This window comes from Tachyglossus aculeatus, chromosome 24 (assembly GCF_015852505.1).
Source record: "Tachyglossus aculeatus isolate mTacAcu1 chromosome 24, mTacAcu1.pri, whole genome shotgun sequence".
NCBI lineage: Eukaryota > Metazoa > Chordata > Mammalia > Monotremata > Tachyglossidae > Tachyglossus > Tachyglossus aculeatus.
Genome location: NC_052089.1, coordinates 7,526,317 through 7,540,268, shown reverse-complemented (window position 1 = coordinate 7,540,268; position 13,952 = coordinate 7,526,317). Strand labels below are relative to the sequence as shown.

The 13,952-nt window shown below is 45.2% G+C and overlaps 1 protein-coding gene across 2 annotated transcripts; it reads left to right on the top strand.

Annotated features, from left to right (window-relative positions):
• Positions 1–8,936: 8,936 nt before the first annotated feature.
• On the top strand, positions 8,937–12,685 carry C24H3orf85 (chromosome 24 C3orf85 homolog). Of its 2 annotated transcripts, XM_038766339.1 has the most exons (5): positions 8,937–9,018; positions 10,862–10,995; positions 11,632–11,717; positions 12,184–12,243; positions 12,334–12,685. In XM_038766339.1, the coding sequence occupies exons 1-4, from the start codon at positions 8,946–8,948 to the stop codon at positions 12,200–12,202; spliced, it is 312 nt and encodes a 103-aa protein (XP_038622267.1). In that variant the 5' UTR covers positions 8,937–8,945; the 3' UTR covers positions 12,203–12,243; positions 12,334–12,685. The 2 variants fall into 2 exon arrangements, with proteins under 2 accessions (XP_038622267.1, XP_038622266.1); XM_038766338.1 differs by having other exon boundaries at positions 12,184–12,685.
• The last annotated feature ends 1,267 nt before the right edge of the window (positions 12,686–13,952 follow it).

The following is a 13,952-nucleotide window of genomic DNA, read 5'->3' as shown; positions in this document are numbered from 1 at the left end:
AACTCTGGTATATTGTGCTCTCCCAAGTGCTTAGTACAGTGCTCTGCACACAGAAAGTGCTCAGTAAATGCCGTTGAATGATTGAGAAACCAACCAATTGGCTTCTAAAGCTGGTGGAACGGCGAGCTCAGATCCTTCCCAGAGCCTTGTGAGAGACAGGAGATGGTGGAGAGGATGGTGACTCGGGTAGTTAGGGAGGGTTATCCAGTGGCTGTGGTGGTTCAAAATCAGTTTTTGAGTATGTTGTACTGGTGCTGGAAAAATCCACTTGTCTATATGCCAGTGACAGCTGCTCCTTCCTTCAATCCCCTTCAATTCAGGGGATTGAAGAAGAGATTTTCTCAGATTCGGCAATGTGAGATTCATAATAATAATAACAGTGATAACAACAGTACCCTCATTCTCTTCCTCCTCCCCATCCTCATCCTTTTCCACCCACTTATCTTCCTTATCATCTCCTCCTCCCCATCCTCCCTCTCATCCTCTTCTTCCTACCCCTCCTCCCACTCCCCCTTCTCATCTTCTTCCTCATCTTCCTCACTCCCTCCCCCCCTCCTCCCTCTCATCCTCTTCCTCCTTCTCTTCCTCCCACTTCCCCTTTTCATCCTCTTTCTCCTCCTTGATTCCTTCATCCCCTCCTCCCCCTCTTCCTCCTCTCTCATCCTCTTCCTCCTCCCACTTCCTCTTCTCATCCTCTTCCTCCTCCCACTTCCTCTTCTCATCCTCCTTCTCCTCATTGACTTCCTCCTCCCTTTCCTCCTCTTCCTTCTCCTCCTCCCATTTCCCCGTCTTATCCTCTTCCTCATCCTCCTCAGCCACTTGTCTGCTGTGTGACCTTGGGCAAATCACTTCACTCCTCTGGGCCTCAATGATCTCATCTGTAAAATGGGGATTTTGACTGTGTCCAACCCAGTTAGCTTGTATCTATCCCAGTGCTTAGAACAGTGCTTGACACATAGTAAGCACTTAAAGATATCATCATCATCCTCATCCTCTTTCCCTGCTCCTCCCACTCCTCCCTCTCATCCTTTTCCCCCTTCTTGGCCTCCTCTTTTTCCTCCCCTCCACTAGGCCAAGTTACTGCTCTGAATTCCATGCAATGTGTAGATTCTAGGAGTCCTTCCATTCCTGATATGTCACACCAGTTTTACTGTCTGCCACTGTCTACAACTCTTTGCCCAGGCATCAGGTTTGGCTTCATTTGGCCTTTATGTACAGTTGTCCTTTGTATTCAAAAAAGGCATCGCAGTCGGCAAAGTTCCCTTAGGACTGACTCCCTATGAGACCAAATCTAATTTCTAAGGAGAACTAGTCAACATCCCACTGCACTGAATCTTCCAAATTGCTGGCTTGGGCTAGTTCTGCTTTTGGCTAGCGAAACTTTCTGGTGTCAAGGCCGGGAAAAGATTGTGTTTTGATAAGCAGACTGAGCTGGGTGTACTGTGTGTTCTTTAGCTTGCACTGGGTTGGTGTTCACTACTTGTCAAAGCTCATCAGCCTCTGATTATTCAGGGTAATTCAGAGGAAACCTTGAAAGAGCTCACCCCAAGCCTCGGGTAGCCAGCAGAATTAAGCAAACCGGCTGCATAAACACTTTTTAAAAAATGGTATTTATTAAGCAGTTACTATGTGCCAGACACTTTTCTAAGCACTGGGGTAGATACAAGCTAATCAGGTTGGACACAGTCCATTTCCAAGACCACGTGCTGGGGGTCAGAGGTCCTGGCTCTGCCTTTCATCTGCTGTATGATCTTGGACAAGTCAGTTCATTTCTCCGGGCCTCAGTTACTTCATCTGTAAAATGGGGATTAAGACTCTGCAGCCAATGTGGGACAGAGACTGCATCCAACCCAATTATCTTGTATCTACCCCAGTGTTTTATTCAGTGTCTGGCACACGGTAAGTGCAGCATGGCCTAGCGGAAAGATCACAGTTCTAGGAGTTAGAAGGTAATGGGTTCTAATCCCAGCTCTACCATGTGTCTGCTGTGTGATCTTGGGCAAGTCACTTCACTTCTCTGGGCCTCAGTTATCTTATAGGTAAAATGGGGATTGAGACTGTGAGCCCCACATGGGACAGGGACTGTTCCCAGCTTGATTTGCTTGTATCTACCCCAGCGTTTAAGGTCAGTGCCTGGCACATAACGCCATCATTCTTACAGATATCGTTAAAAAAATAGCTACCCCACCCAGGAAAAAACTCAATAGTTACAGAGCAGTAGGAAGATGTCTTAAAGACAGACAACCTCATCAGTTGCATTTGCTTAGCACTTCATGTGAAAAACACTTTTCGAGGCATTGTGGGCATTTGCTGATGAAGAAAAAGAGACAGTCCCCACCTTTGGGAGGCTTACAGTTGCCTTACAGGAGACAAACCTGTGTCAAACACGGACACCCAGGTGGGATCCAACAGACAATTACTCTCACCCACTTCAAAGCCTTATTGAAGGTACATCTCCTCCAAGGGGCCTTCCCTAAGCCCTCCTTTCCTCTTCTCCCACTCCCTTCTGCATTGCCCCAACTTGCTCCCTTTATTCATCTTCCCACCCAGCCCCTCAGCACTTATGCACATATCTGTCATTTTTTATTTATTTCTATTAATGTCCATCTCCCCCTCTAGACTGTAAGCTCATCATGGACAGGGAATGTGTCTGTTCGTTGTTATATTGCACTCTTCCAAGCGCTTAGTAGAGTGCTCTGCACACAGTAAGTGCTCAAGAAATATGATTTCATGAATGAATGAGTGAATGAATGAATTTTTGAGAGTCCAGAAACTTTTCCTCTAATTTCAGAGTGGTGACGTGATTCTCACGACCTGTTTAGTTTTCTCAGTTTACTTCCCCATTAACCACCTTCTGGGGACACTGCTGAAATCACATGGCTGGTCTCTTGTCAGAAAGACACCTGAAATGATAAGATAACAAATACGGGAAGGATACGCAGGTTTTCTTCTCAGCAAAACTGAGGCCTCTAGCTCACATGATGGAAAATGCTGGGATTTGTCAAGTGCTTAATTTGCCAAATATTGTTTTAAGCAATGAGTTAGGTAAAGAGTAATCAGGTAAGTCACAGTCTAAGGAGGAAAAAGAATAGGTATTAATCCCCATATTACAGATGAGAAAAATGAGACATAAAGAAATCAAATGACTCTCCCAAGGCAGGTAAGTGGCAGAGCCAGGAAGAGAACCCTGGTCTCCTGACCCTCAGGCCTGGGTTCTTGCTACTATGTCACACTGTTTCTCTGAACAGTTTTTCAATTCAGGCCTTGAGACCAAATCAATTATATTTATCAAGTGCTTACTGGATGCAGAACACTGAACTGGGCACTTCAGAGAGTACAGTATAACAGAGTTTGTATTCATGTTCCCTGCCCACCACAGATTGACAGTCTAGAGGGCATTTTTGAAAGAGATTTTGAGGAGCATCAGAATAATGCTCCTTGCCATTTGATCCAGTTTGACACAGATGGCCACCTGTTCCTAAGTGAGCAGACATTTCCTCTTATTCTCTCCTAATTCTGATTCCATCTGGTGACGGCACCATCTTCCTTTAAAAATCATTTTCCAAAAGACAGGCTGACGAAATATCATCGCGAACAAGCAGCAGAGCCTAATGAATAGAGCACAGGCTTGGGAATCAGCAGGATGTGGGTTCTAATCCTGACTGCCGCTTGTCCACTGTGTGACCTAGAAGGAGTCACTTCACTTCTCTGGGCCTCAGTTACCTCATCCGTAAAACGGGGATTAAGACTGGAGGCTCTATGTGGGACAGAGACTCTGACCAACCTGATTAAGTTGTATCTACCCCAGCGCTTAGTACAGTGCCTGGAACTTATTAAGCGCTTAACAAATACAATTTTTTAAAAAAGCAAGAGTTAACAGTATGAAGCGAAGATGCATAAACCAGACCACAGACCATTTGGGTCACTCTAAACCATCTCTATGGGTCAGAAATGACTCAAAAGCATAAGAAAAGACAAGACAAGACATTCATAAGCAACTTACATCCATGGAAAGTATGACAAATAACTAAAATAGTAGGGAGGGAATGCTAAAAACACCTGATTCAACATCTAGAAGTGGAAATGCTTTAACAGATCCTGCATAAAAATCACTTAATTATGCTACGCTATATTATGTACACTTCCAGCTCTAAGTTATACAAAATGAACCTGGTTACCTAAGTAGTTCAGTCCATTAATGAAGAACTTATCTGACTCTTCAGCGGTTGCTTTATCAAGACGCAGTGTGGCCTAGTGGAAAGAGCAGCTCGGAAGGTCAGGGGCTAGGGTAACTACTAGGTAATTTTACCAAGCTGGAAGTAACAGATATTTACTCACTTAATTGCCTCGCTTTTTCCCATTATTTTAGCAGCAGGTAACAGAGAAAGGCTAATGTGTGGAAAATAAAGAGGATAATCAGGCAAGAGGAGGTCCCTGTCTCACTCAGGGGTTTCAGTCATAGGAGGAGGGAGAATAGGTATTTAATCCTCAAGTTACAGATGAGAAAACTGACATGGAGAAATCAAGTGACTTGCCCAAGATTACACCACAGGTAAATGGCGGAGCCAGGATGAGAACCTAGGTCTCTATACTCAGCGTTGTAATCCCAGGTCTGTCGTATGCCTGGTGGGTGACCTTGGGGAAGTCATTGTTCTATGCCTTAGTTTCCTCACCTGTAAAATGGTGGCTCAATATTTCTTCCCGTGTGAGCCCCATGAGGGACAATCTGATTGTCTTTTATCTTTCCCAGCACTTAGCAATAAATGTCTTTTGCATGGGAGGCAGTTCACATATACCGCTATTTTTATCAGGAGGAAAAGAAGAAGGAAACCTAGAAGAGGAGAAGGAGGAGAAAAGTCAGAGGCCAGTTAAGATTTACTTCCTTTACGTTTACCTAAATGCTGCATACAATATTCACTCAGTGAGTTAGAGTAGTCCCCTACTTTGTCTTCCTCCTAGCCCAGGAGTCCTCATTTTATAGAAGAAATAATTACGTGTGTAAATACAGAATATGTTCCATTGCATTCATTATGCTGGAAATGCAATGCACAATAAACCCTCCTAAAATCACATCACCTCCAAGAGGCCTTCTCTGACCAAGCGGATTAGCCTAGTGAAAAAGCAGCATGGTGAAATGGACAGAGCATGGGCCTGGGAGTTGGAAAGGCATGCGTTTATTTCTGACTCTGCCACTTGTCTGCCGTGTGATCTTGGGCAAGTCTCTGGGCCTCAGTTCCCTCATCTGTAAAATGGGGATTGAGAACGTGAGCCCCATATGGGAGGAGGACTGTGTCCAACCTGATTATCTTGTACCTACCCCAGCGCTTAGAAGAGCAGCATGGCACATAATAAGCACTTAACAAAAACCATAAAAAAACCCCAAAACAAAAATAACCCTTCATTTCCCCTATCTTCCCCTTTATCTGCATTGACTGTGAACTTGGCTGTGTATCCCTTGGGCACTTTTGAAGTTGACCTCAGCCCCACAGCACTTATGTAAATAGGCTATTATTTCCACTATTTCTAATCTACTTTAATGTCTGTCTCCCGCTACAGACAGTAAACTCCTTGTGGGCAGGGATTGCTTTTACCAACTCTGTTGTAGAGCAGCACAGTCTTGTGGCTTGGGAGCCAGAGGTCGTGGGTTCTAATCCCGGTTTTGCCACTTGTCTACTGTGTGACCTCGGGCGAGTCGCTTAACTTCTCTGTGCCTCAGTTACCTCATCTGTAAAACGGGGATTGCGACGGTGAGCCCCAAGTGGGACAATCTGTTTACCTTGTATTTACCCCAGCACTTAAGTGCTTGGCACATAGTAAGTGCTGAACAAATACCATTATTATTATTATTACTTTTCCAAGTGCTTAGTTCAACGCTCTGCACACAGTAAGAGCTTGAAAGATACCATCGATTGATTGACATAATGATGTCAGATGGGGCCTTTGTTGTAAGCCTGGGTTCTCTAGTCCCTTCTCGTTGTTTCCCTCCAGCGGTTTCCCCTCCCAGCCTCGGCACAAACGGACACAGCTTCCGAATCGTGGCTCTCAAATGATGGAACTGAAGCACAGCAGGGTTAACCGTTGAAGATTTAAAAGAAATACTAGATCTGAAGGCGTTCAGTGGCATCTCAAGACCCAGAAAAGGGTAGAGAACCTGAGTCAGCCAGTTTTTTTATAAAACCAGCTGACTGCTTCTCCCTCGGGGGACATGTGTGACCTTGGGCAAGTCCCTGCACTTCTCTGGGCCTCAGTTACTTCATCTGTAAAATGGGGAATAAGACTGTGAGCCCTATGTGAGACAGGGACTGCTTCCAACCCGATTACCTTGTATCTACCCCAGCACTTAGAACAATGCCTGGCACATAGTAAGCGCTTAATACATACCATTATTATTAGTAGTATCATTATTATCTCAGCATCCTGCTAGGAGCCTGTCTTGGACACTGCTTCAGCTTTGTCAACCATTTAAATAATGAAAATAATAATGATGGTAGTTGTAAAGTGCTTACTGTGTGCTTATAAGCATGTTCTACTTGTTCATTCATTTAATCTTAATTTTTTAAGTGGTTTCTTTGTGCAGAGCACCATACTAAGCACTTGGGAGAATACAATATAAGAATGAACAGACACATTTCCTACCCACAAAAGCTTACAGTCTAGAGGGATAATAATGGCATATGTTCAGCACTTACTATGTGCCAGGCATTGTACTAAGAGCTGGGGTGGATAATAATAATAATAATAATAATAGCATTTATTAAGTACTTACTATGTGCAAAGCACTGTTCTACTCGGGTTGGACACACTCCCTGTCCCACATGGGGCTCACAGTTCAATCCCCATTTTACAGATGAGGTAACCGAGGCCCAGAGAAGTGTAGTGACTTGCTTAACATCACACAGCAGAAAAGTGGCTGAGCAGGGATTAAAACCCACATCCTTCCGACATCTAGGTTGGGCAGGGACTGTCTCTATATGTTGCCAATTTGTACTTCCCATGCGCTTAGTACAGTGCTCTGCACACAGTAAGCGCTCAATAAATACGATTGATGATGATCTAGGCCTGTGCTCTTTTTTCAGGTGAGGTAACTGAGGCACAGGGAAGTGAAATGACTTGTCCAAGGCCGCACAGGAGACAAGTGGCGGAGCAGAAATTAGAACCCATGACAAATACCCCAATCATTATTATTGAGCACTGGTTTAAATAGAACATCACCAGGTTGGACACAGTCCCTGTTCCCCCATGGGGCTCACGATCAAAGCAGAGTAATTATGTCGACACCTGTTCTGCTCAAAGGACTGATGCCTGGCTTCCCTCTCAGTTCTGGCCTCTGTCTGTTCCTCCACCGCTCTCTCCAACTCCACCCTCCGCCCTGTCAGAGTTTCGGGAAACAAACCAAAACCGGGGAAGGAGAGGCCAAGAAATAGCCGGTGCTGGGGGCTTGGGATCTCTTTGGGTGTCAAGGAGATGCTTCGAGTCAGGGAAGAGGCAAATGAAGAGGCTAGCTCCAAGCTGTCTAGACTGCAAGCTCGTTGCGGGCAGGGTTTGTGTCTTTTCATTGTTATAGTGTATTCTCCCAAGCGCTTAGTGCAATGCTCTGCACACGATAAGCGCTCAGTAAATACTATTGGCTGACTGTTGCTGTCTTAAGGGCAGGAGAGGACATGTCAGAATGGGGCAACACCTTTCCTCCCCTGGGCTGACAGAGAGCAGAATTTCTGCCCCTCCCAGAGTCCTCAGATATGCTCCTGGGAAAACTCAGCCGAGCCCACTGTTGGGCAGGGACCGTCTCTATATGTTGCCAATTTGTACTTCCCAAGCGCTTAGTACAGTGCTCTGCACGAAGTAAGCGCTCAATAAATACGATTGAATGAATGAATGAATGGAACTCTGGCCTTGGGTTCAACCAATCCATCAATGGTGGTGGTGTTTTTTTGAGTCTTGACTATGTGCAGAGCACTGTACTAAGCGCTTGGGAGAGTATCAATCAATAAATCAATCAATGGTATTTATTGACCGCTTGCTATGGAATGCGTACAGAACCATGCAAAGTGCTTGGGAGAGTATCAATAAATCAATGGTATTTATTGAGCACTTGCTATGTGCTAAGCACTGTACTAAGCACTCGGGAGTTTATCAATAAATCAATGAATGGTATTTATTGAGCATTTTCTATGTGCAGAGCACCATACTAAGCACTTGGGAAGCAGCGTGGCTCAGTGGAAAGAGCCCGGGCTTGGGAGTCAGAGGTCATAGGTTCGAATCCCAGCTCCGCCAATTGTCAGCTGTGTGACTTTGGGCAAGTTACTTCACTTCTCTGGGCCTCAGTTACCTCATCTGTAAAATGGGGATGAAGACTGTGAGCCTCGTGTGGGACAACCTAATCACCTTGCATCCACCCCTGTGCTTAGAACAGTGCTTTGCACATAGTAAGCACTTAACAAATACCATCTTTATTGGGAGAGTACAATACAATAGAATTACCAGACATGTTCCCTGCCCATAGCAAGCTTACTGTCATAAGGTGAAGACAGACATAAATGTCCGTAGATCAGATGCAGAATCTTTTCTTCCCACCAACCCCAGCATGAAACTAGAAGCAAATGACCTTTCCTGCCCTAATCGGGATCCGGAAAGAACACGGAATGGTGAAACTTTGCATTTTAGAGCACGGAGCGCCACAGGGCCATCGTGAAACTTTGCATTCCGGGTTACTGGGAATGAGGAGTGGAATACAGAAATAAATAACCAGCTGCCCGGAGATAACCCTCCTCAAGGTCCAAAGGGCGACCAACACTGGGGACGTATAAAAGGGACGAGGGAAAGAGGCCCTTTCTTTCCCTGACCTCTCTCAGCGGAGCTTGCCAGGTACGCAGTGAATGATTAATTCGTGTGAGAAGGCTTGGGTCAACCTCCGGGGTTTCTTCTGATCAGAATGAAGAGGATTAATGTTCTCTCTCCCATTCAGGATCATGGCCAGGGAAGTGATTCAAGTGGCACTCTGGGCAGCGTTGCTTATTGGTAAGATTTCCCTTCTCCTTGCCACAGAACGTCCATCTTCTCCCTTCCCTCTGTGGAAAAATGGAATTCTTTGGACCCACTAGGAATCATGGGGGCGGTTGGACCCCGACACTCCGGAGGAAATTTTAAAATATAAATAAATTAACCGTGATGTTTGTTAGCTGCATATTACATGGGCAGGGATCGTGTCTGCCTACTCTGTTGTATTATACTCTTCCCAAATGCTTAGTACAGTGCTTTGCACACAGTAAGTGCTCAATTAATATGATTGATTGATTGGTATTGGCACTAAGCGCTGGAGCAGATATAAGATCATCAGATCAGCCCCAAGTCCCTGTCCCCCAAGGTGTTCACAGTCTGAAGACCAATATTGAACCCCCATTTTTCTGATAGGGAAATCAAAGCAAGAGAAGTTATGTTGTATTCTGTTATATTGTACTTAGTTATATTATATTCTCCCATGCACTTAGTACAGTGTTCTGCATACAGTACGTATTCAATAAATATGATTGATTGATGGATTGAAGTGACTTGCCCAAGATCCCACAACAGGAAAGTGTCCTAGTGGAATGAGGCAGTGCCACATGTCTGCTGCGTGACCTTGGGCAAGTCACTTAACTTCTCTGAGCCTCAATTCCCTCATCTGTAAAGTGGGGATTGAGACTGTGAGCCCCACGTGGGACAACCTGATCACCCCCCAGCACTTAGAACAGTGCTTTGCACATAGTAAGCACTTAACAAATGCCATCATTATTATTATTAGAATTCCACAGTTATGAATTAGGTAATCAGAAACAGGAAATAATTGAGAAGCCGCATGGCCCTTCGGAAAGAACCATGGGCTTGAGAGTCAGAGGACCTGAGTCTAATCCCTGCTCTGTCACCTTTTTGCTGTGTGAACTTGGGCAAGTCACTCTACTTCTCTGGGCCTCAGTGTCCTCACCTGCAAAAAAAGGGATTCAGGACATGTTCTCCCTCCTATTTAGGACGTGAACCGCATGTGGGACTTGATTATCTTGTGGCTACCCTAGCACTTAATACAGTGCTTGGTACAGAGAAAACCCTTAATACCACAATTATTACTACCTGCTGAGAGACCTTGGGCAAGTCACTTCACTTTTCTGGGCATCAGTTTCCTCAACTGTAAAAATGGGCATAGGTTACCTGTTCTTCCTCCCCTTAGACTGGGAACCATGTGTCTGCCCTGCTAATTTGGGTCTGCCCCAGTGCTTGGCACAATGTTTGACACACTGTAAGTGCTTAACAAATTATCGTAATGAGGATGATGATGATGACTGCTACTGTCCACGCCACCCAAGGTGGGTCTCAAGGTCATTTTCCCTGCAGAATGGGCTTCCCCTTGGGGTTTACTAGACATCTGACTCACCTTTCCAGTGCTGAATTGCAGGGTGATTTTCATGCGCAGGTGCAACCAACAGGATATGGCTCACTTAGGAACAGTCCAGACTCTCTGACGTGAAGGTCTGCAGTCAGTCATTCGTATTTATTGAGTGCTTACTGTGTGCAGAGCACTGTACTAAGCTCTTGGGAGAGTGCAATAGAACAATAAACAGACACATTCCCTGCCCACAACGAGCTTCCAGCCTAGAGGGGGAGGCGGACATTAATATAGATAATTACAAATATGGACATTAGTGCTGTGGGGCTGGGAGGGGAACTGAATAAAAGGCGATGCAGAAGGGAGTGGGAGAAGAGGAAAGGAGGGCTTAGTCAGGGAAGGCTTCTTGGAGGAGATGTGACTCCAATAAGGCTTTGAAGGTGGGGAGAGTAATCCTCTAAAGGACTAGCTAATGGGTGCCATGTTTGGAATGTTACCTTGTAGGTGTGAATGGAGCACCGCTCTTCGCAGAAGACTCCGACAATCAGTTCCTGCAGCTCAAAAGACAAATGTTTTCTCTAGACACCTGGGACCCAATCCTCAGCCAGAGTTCATGGGGATACAGCTTGGCCAAACCGGTACTGCCTTTTGGTACATTCTCGCTTCACGACGTCTCTCTTGGCCAGTCACGGGAGCAGCTAATTCCGACGTCGTACCCGCCCGACCCTGTGAGGCTGATGACTTAACTCACGTTCCCTGGCATCGTCCCCACAAAAAGAGAACAGAACAGAAATGAGAATGCCTCAAACAGCCTCCTTGGTCCTAGTAAAGACAAAAATTCTCAAGGGGAGAGGTGGAAATTTGGCTAAAAAAGAGATGCTTGAATTATCTTTGGATTTCAATTATCTGCCCTTCCTTGTCTCCCCATTCAACATGATTCTTGTAGAGGTGGTTTCCTTTTATCTCAATCCCATTCTCGCCCTGAAAAATAGTGATTTAAGTGTTCATCCCAAGATTGTCAATCAATCAATCACTCATATTTACTCAATGATTACTGTGTGCAGAGCACTGTACTATGAGATCTGGAGAGTAGTCATTCATTCGTATTTATTGAGTGCTTACTATGTGCAGAGCATTCTACTAAACATTTGAGCAAGTACAATGCAGCAGAGTCGGTAGGGACATTCCCTACCCACAACAGGTTTACAATCCAAAGTCTAACCCACAGTCTTTTGCATTCAAAAGGTGCCTTAATTTCTTTCCTTTTGTTGCAGGTCAGTGAATTCTGGGAAACTGTGAGCAGTAGCACTCTGGGCTATCTGACCCTAGAGTTTTCATCCATTAATCCTCCGACTTCCAGGTAGCTTCTTCCTTGGGGAATTCCAATACAGGAAGCTGGGCATGGAAGCTGAAGCAGGGGGAGGAATTATCCCATCCCATCCCTATTGCTGGGGACGGTGCAGGAGTCCTGTGTCCTAGGGCTAGTTGCTCTCTAGGCCTACTTCCATCATCTGATTCTAACTCTCTGGGGTTCTCCCATCAGAATCTGAGACGGGCAGGGAAACAAAGAGAGACCTGATCCACCGCTGGCTTCATTCATTCAATCCTATTTATTGAGCGCTTACTCTGTGCGGAGCACTGTACTAAGCAATTGGGAGAGCTTCAGCAGGCCACCCCGACTCTAACCCAGAGAGGGAGAGTTCACCCCGGGTTGGTCTGCCCTCAGGAAAATGAGATTCCTACTCCATTTTCCAGAAGCCCACTCTACTCATCCGTGTGCAGAATTTTCCTCGGTGGTTCCAACATGATGGGATTTTCTTCTCTAGGGACCACATTACCTCTTAAATGGACCGAAGGACTGTGAAACCCAGGAGCCCGGCTGAAGGGTGAGAAGATGCTCCTTAAAAAACCTGCCCAGAGAGCTTGTTATTATTATTATTTTTTACCTTGACCCTTTCTGTGTCTGCTCTTCATAGCCCCCTTCAAGATAACCTTCAAGACAAAAGTTTGGAAAAACGGGTCACTCCCCTGCTCAGAAGAGCCGTTTCTTCTAAAGACGATAACGAATAACCGGTGTGAAGTGTGAAGTGCTTAGTATGTCCCAAATACAAAGTGTGGGACAAATAAAATGCAGGCAGATCAGACTAGATCCCTGTCCCACCCGGGGCTCCCATTCTAAAGGGAAGAGGGAATGGGCGTTGTTTCCCATGTCACAGGTGAGGAAACCGAGGCATGGAGAAGTTAAGTGACTTGCCTGAGGTCACACAGAGAGCAAATGGCAGATCCCTATCCAATGCTGAAATAAAATATCTAAGCTGCAAAACCCTTGACAAGTCTGATTAAACCTTATTTGAGATTGATTTGTATTTTTGTTTGTTTTAATAGTACTTACTATGTGTCAGGCACTGTATTAGGCACTAGCGAAGATAATAATAATTGTGATTTTTTAAATAAAACTACATGCTTACTATTGCAAATCATGGAATTATTGAACACTTACTGTGTGTACGGTTTAATATCCCAGAACCAACCCCTGATGGAGGATGTGAGAAGCACTGTGGCTCAGTGGAAAGAGCATGGGCTTGGGAGTCAGAGGTCATGGGTTCTAATCCCGACTCCGCCACTTGTCAGCTGTGTGACTTTGGGCAAGTCACGTAACTTCTCTGGGCCTCGGTTATCTGTAAAATGGGGATTAAGACTGTGGGCCCCACGTGGGACAACCTGATCACTGTGTATCCCCTCCAGTGCTTAGAACAGTGCTTCACACATAGTAAGCGCTTAACAAATGCCATTATTATTATTATTATTATTATTATTATTATCTGTGGTGAATATCCACCACAGTCTGAGACCTTCCCGGTAAAGATTGATTCCCCCAGTCCCCAAACCAGCAGAACTGGGAGTTCTTCTAGCCCTAAAATGAGCGACACTGCTACTCCTCAATTCAGTCGTTGACGGTGGCTCGTGTTCCTTGATCTTTACCACCCCACTGTTCCGTCAGGGAGCTATTTTTTCTGCCTCCCATCAAGTCTTCCCCGGTGGGGTGTGAAGAGATTCTGTAGGCAAGGGGAAGGAGAGCAAGCAGGAAAATGTGATGCCTCTTCCCACTGAGCCCATGGAGATGATGCACAGAAGATTTCATTAATGATGTAAGCAGAGATGGAGGCAACGTAACTGCGAGTCGCTGGGAGAACCAAGATCCCAGCCCAAAATTGTCCTGTCTCCTGGTTTTACACTTTCTCCTCGGCTACCAGCGGGCTCCGTCATGACAATTTGGATCAAAATAACTACACGAGAGTGGCTGCGGAATATCCAGGATGAATGAAGCCTGGAGTGTTCACCCATGTGTGTTTATTTTCCTTATTTCATTGGGTTTCCTCGGATTGATCTTAAATGTCTGGAGTAATCTAGCCGGGGAGAGAATATATATCTCTTCCTATTATCTTCAATGACGATGACGACCGGAATGAATTTTATTCAAAGTAATTTAGCACTGACTGCTTAAATATACAAACCACCCAACTGAATCTGAGATATTGCCAGAATCTCTCAAATTAGAGGCGAAAAAATAGAAAAAAAGAAAAGAAATGTTTGG

What these genes read in the sequence shown, in the direction of transcription:
- C24H3orf85 (XM_038766339.1), top strand. Translation starts at nt 8,946, where the DNA reads ATGTTCTCTCTCCCATTCAGGATCATGGCCAGGGAAGTGATTCAAGTG. An exon ending in CTGGGCAGCGTTGCTTATTG is followed by an intron (nt 9,019 to 10,861) that starts GTAAGATTTCCC and finishes GTTACCTTGTAG; the next exon opens with GTGTGAATGGAGCACCGCTC. An exon ending in GATACAGCTTGGCCAAACCG is followed by an intron (nt 10,996 to 11,631) that starts GTACTGCCTTTT and finishes CTTTTGTTGCAG; the next exon opens with GTCAGTGAATTCTGGGAAAC.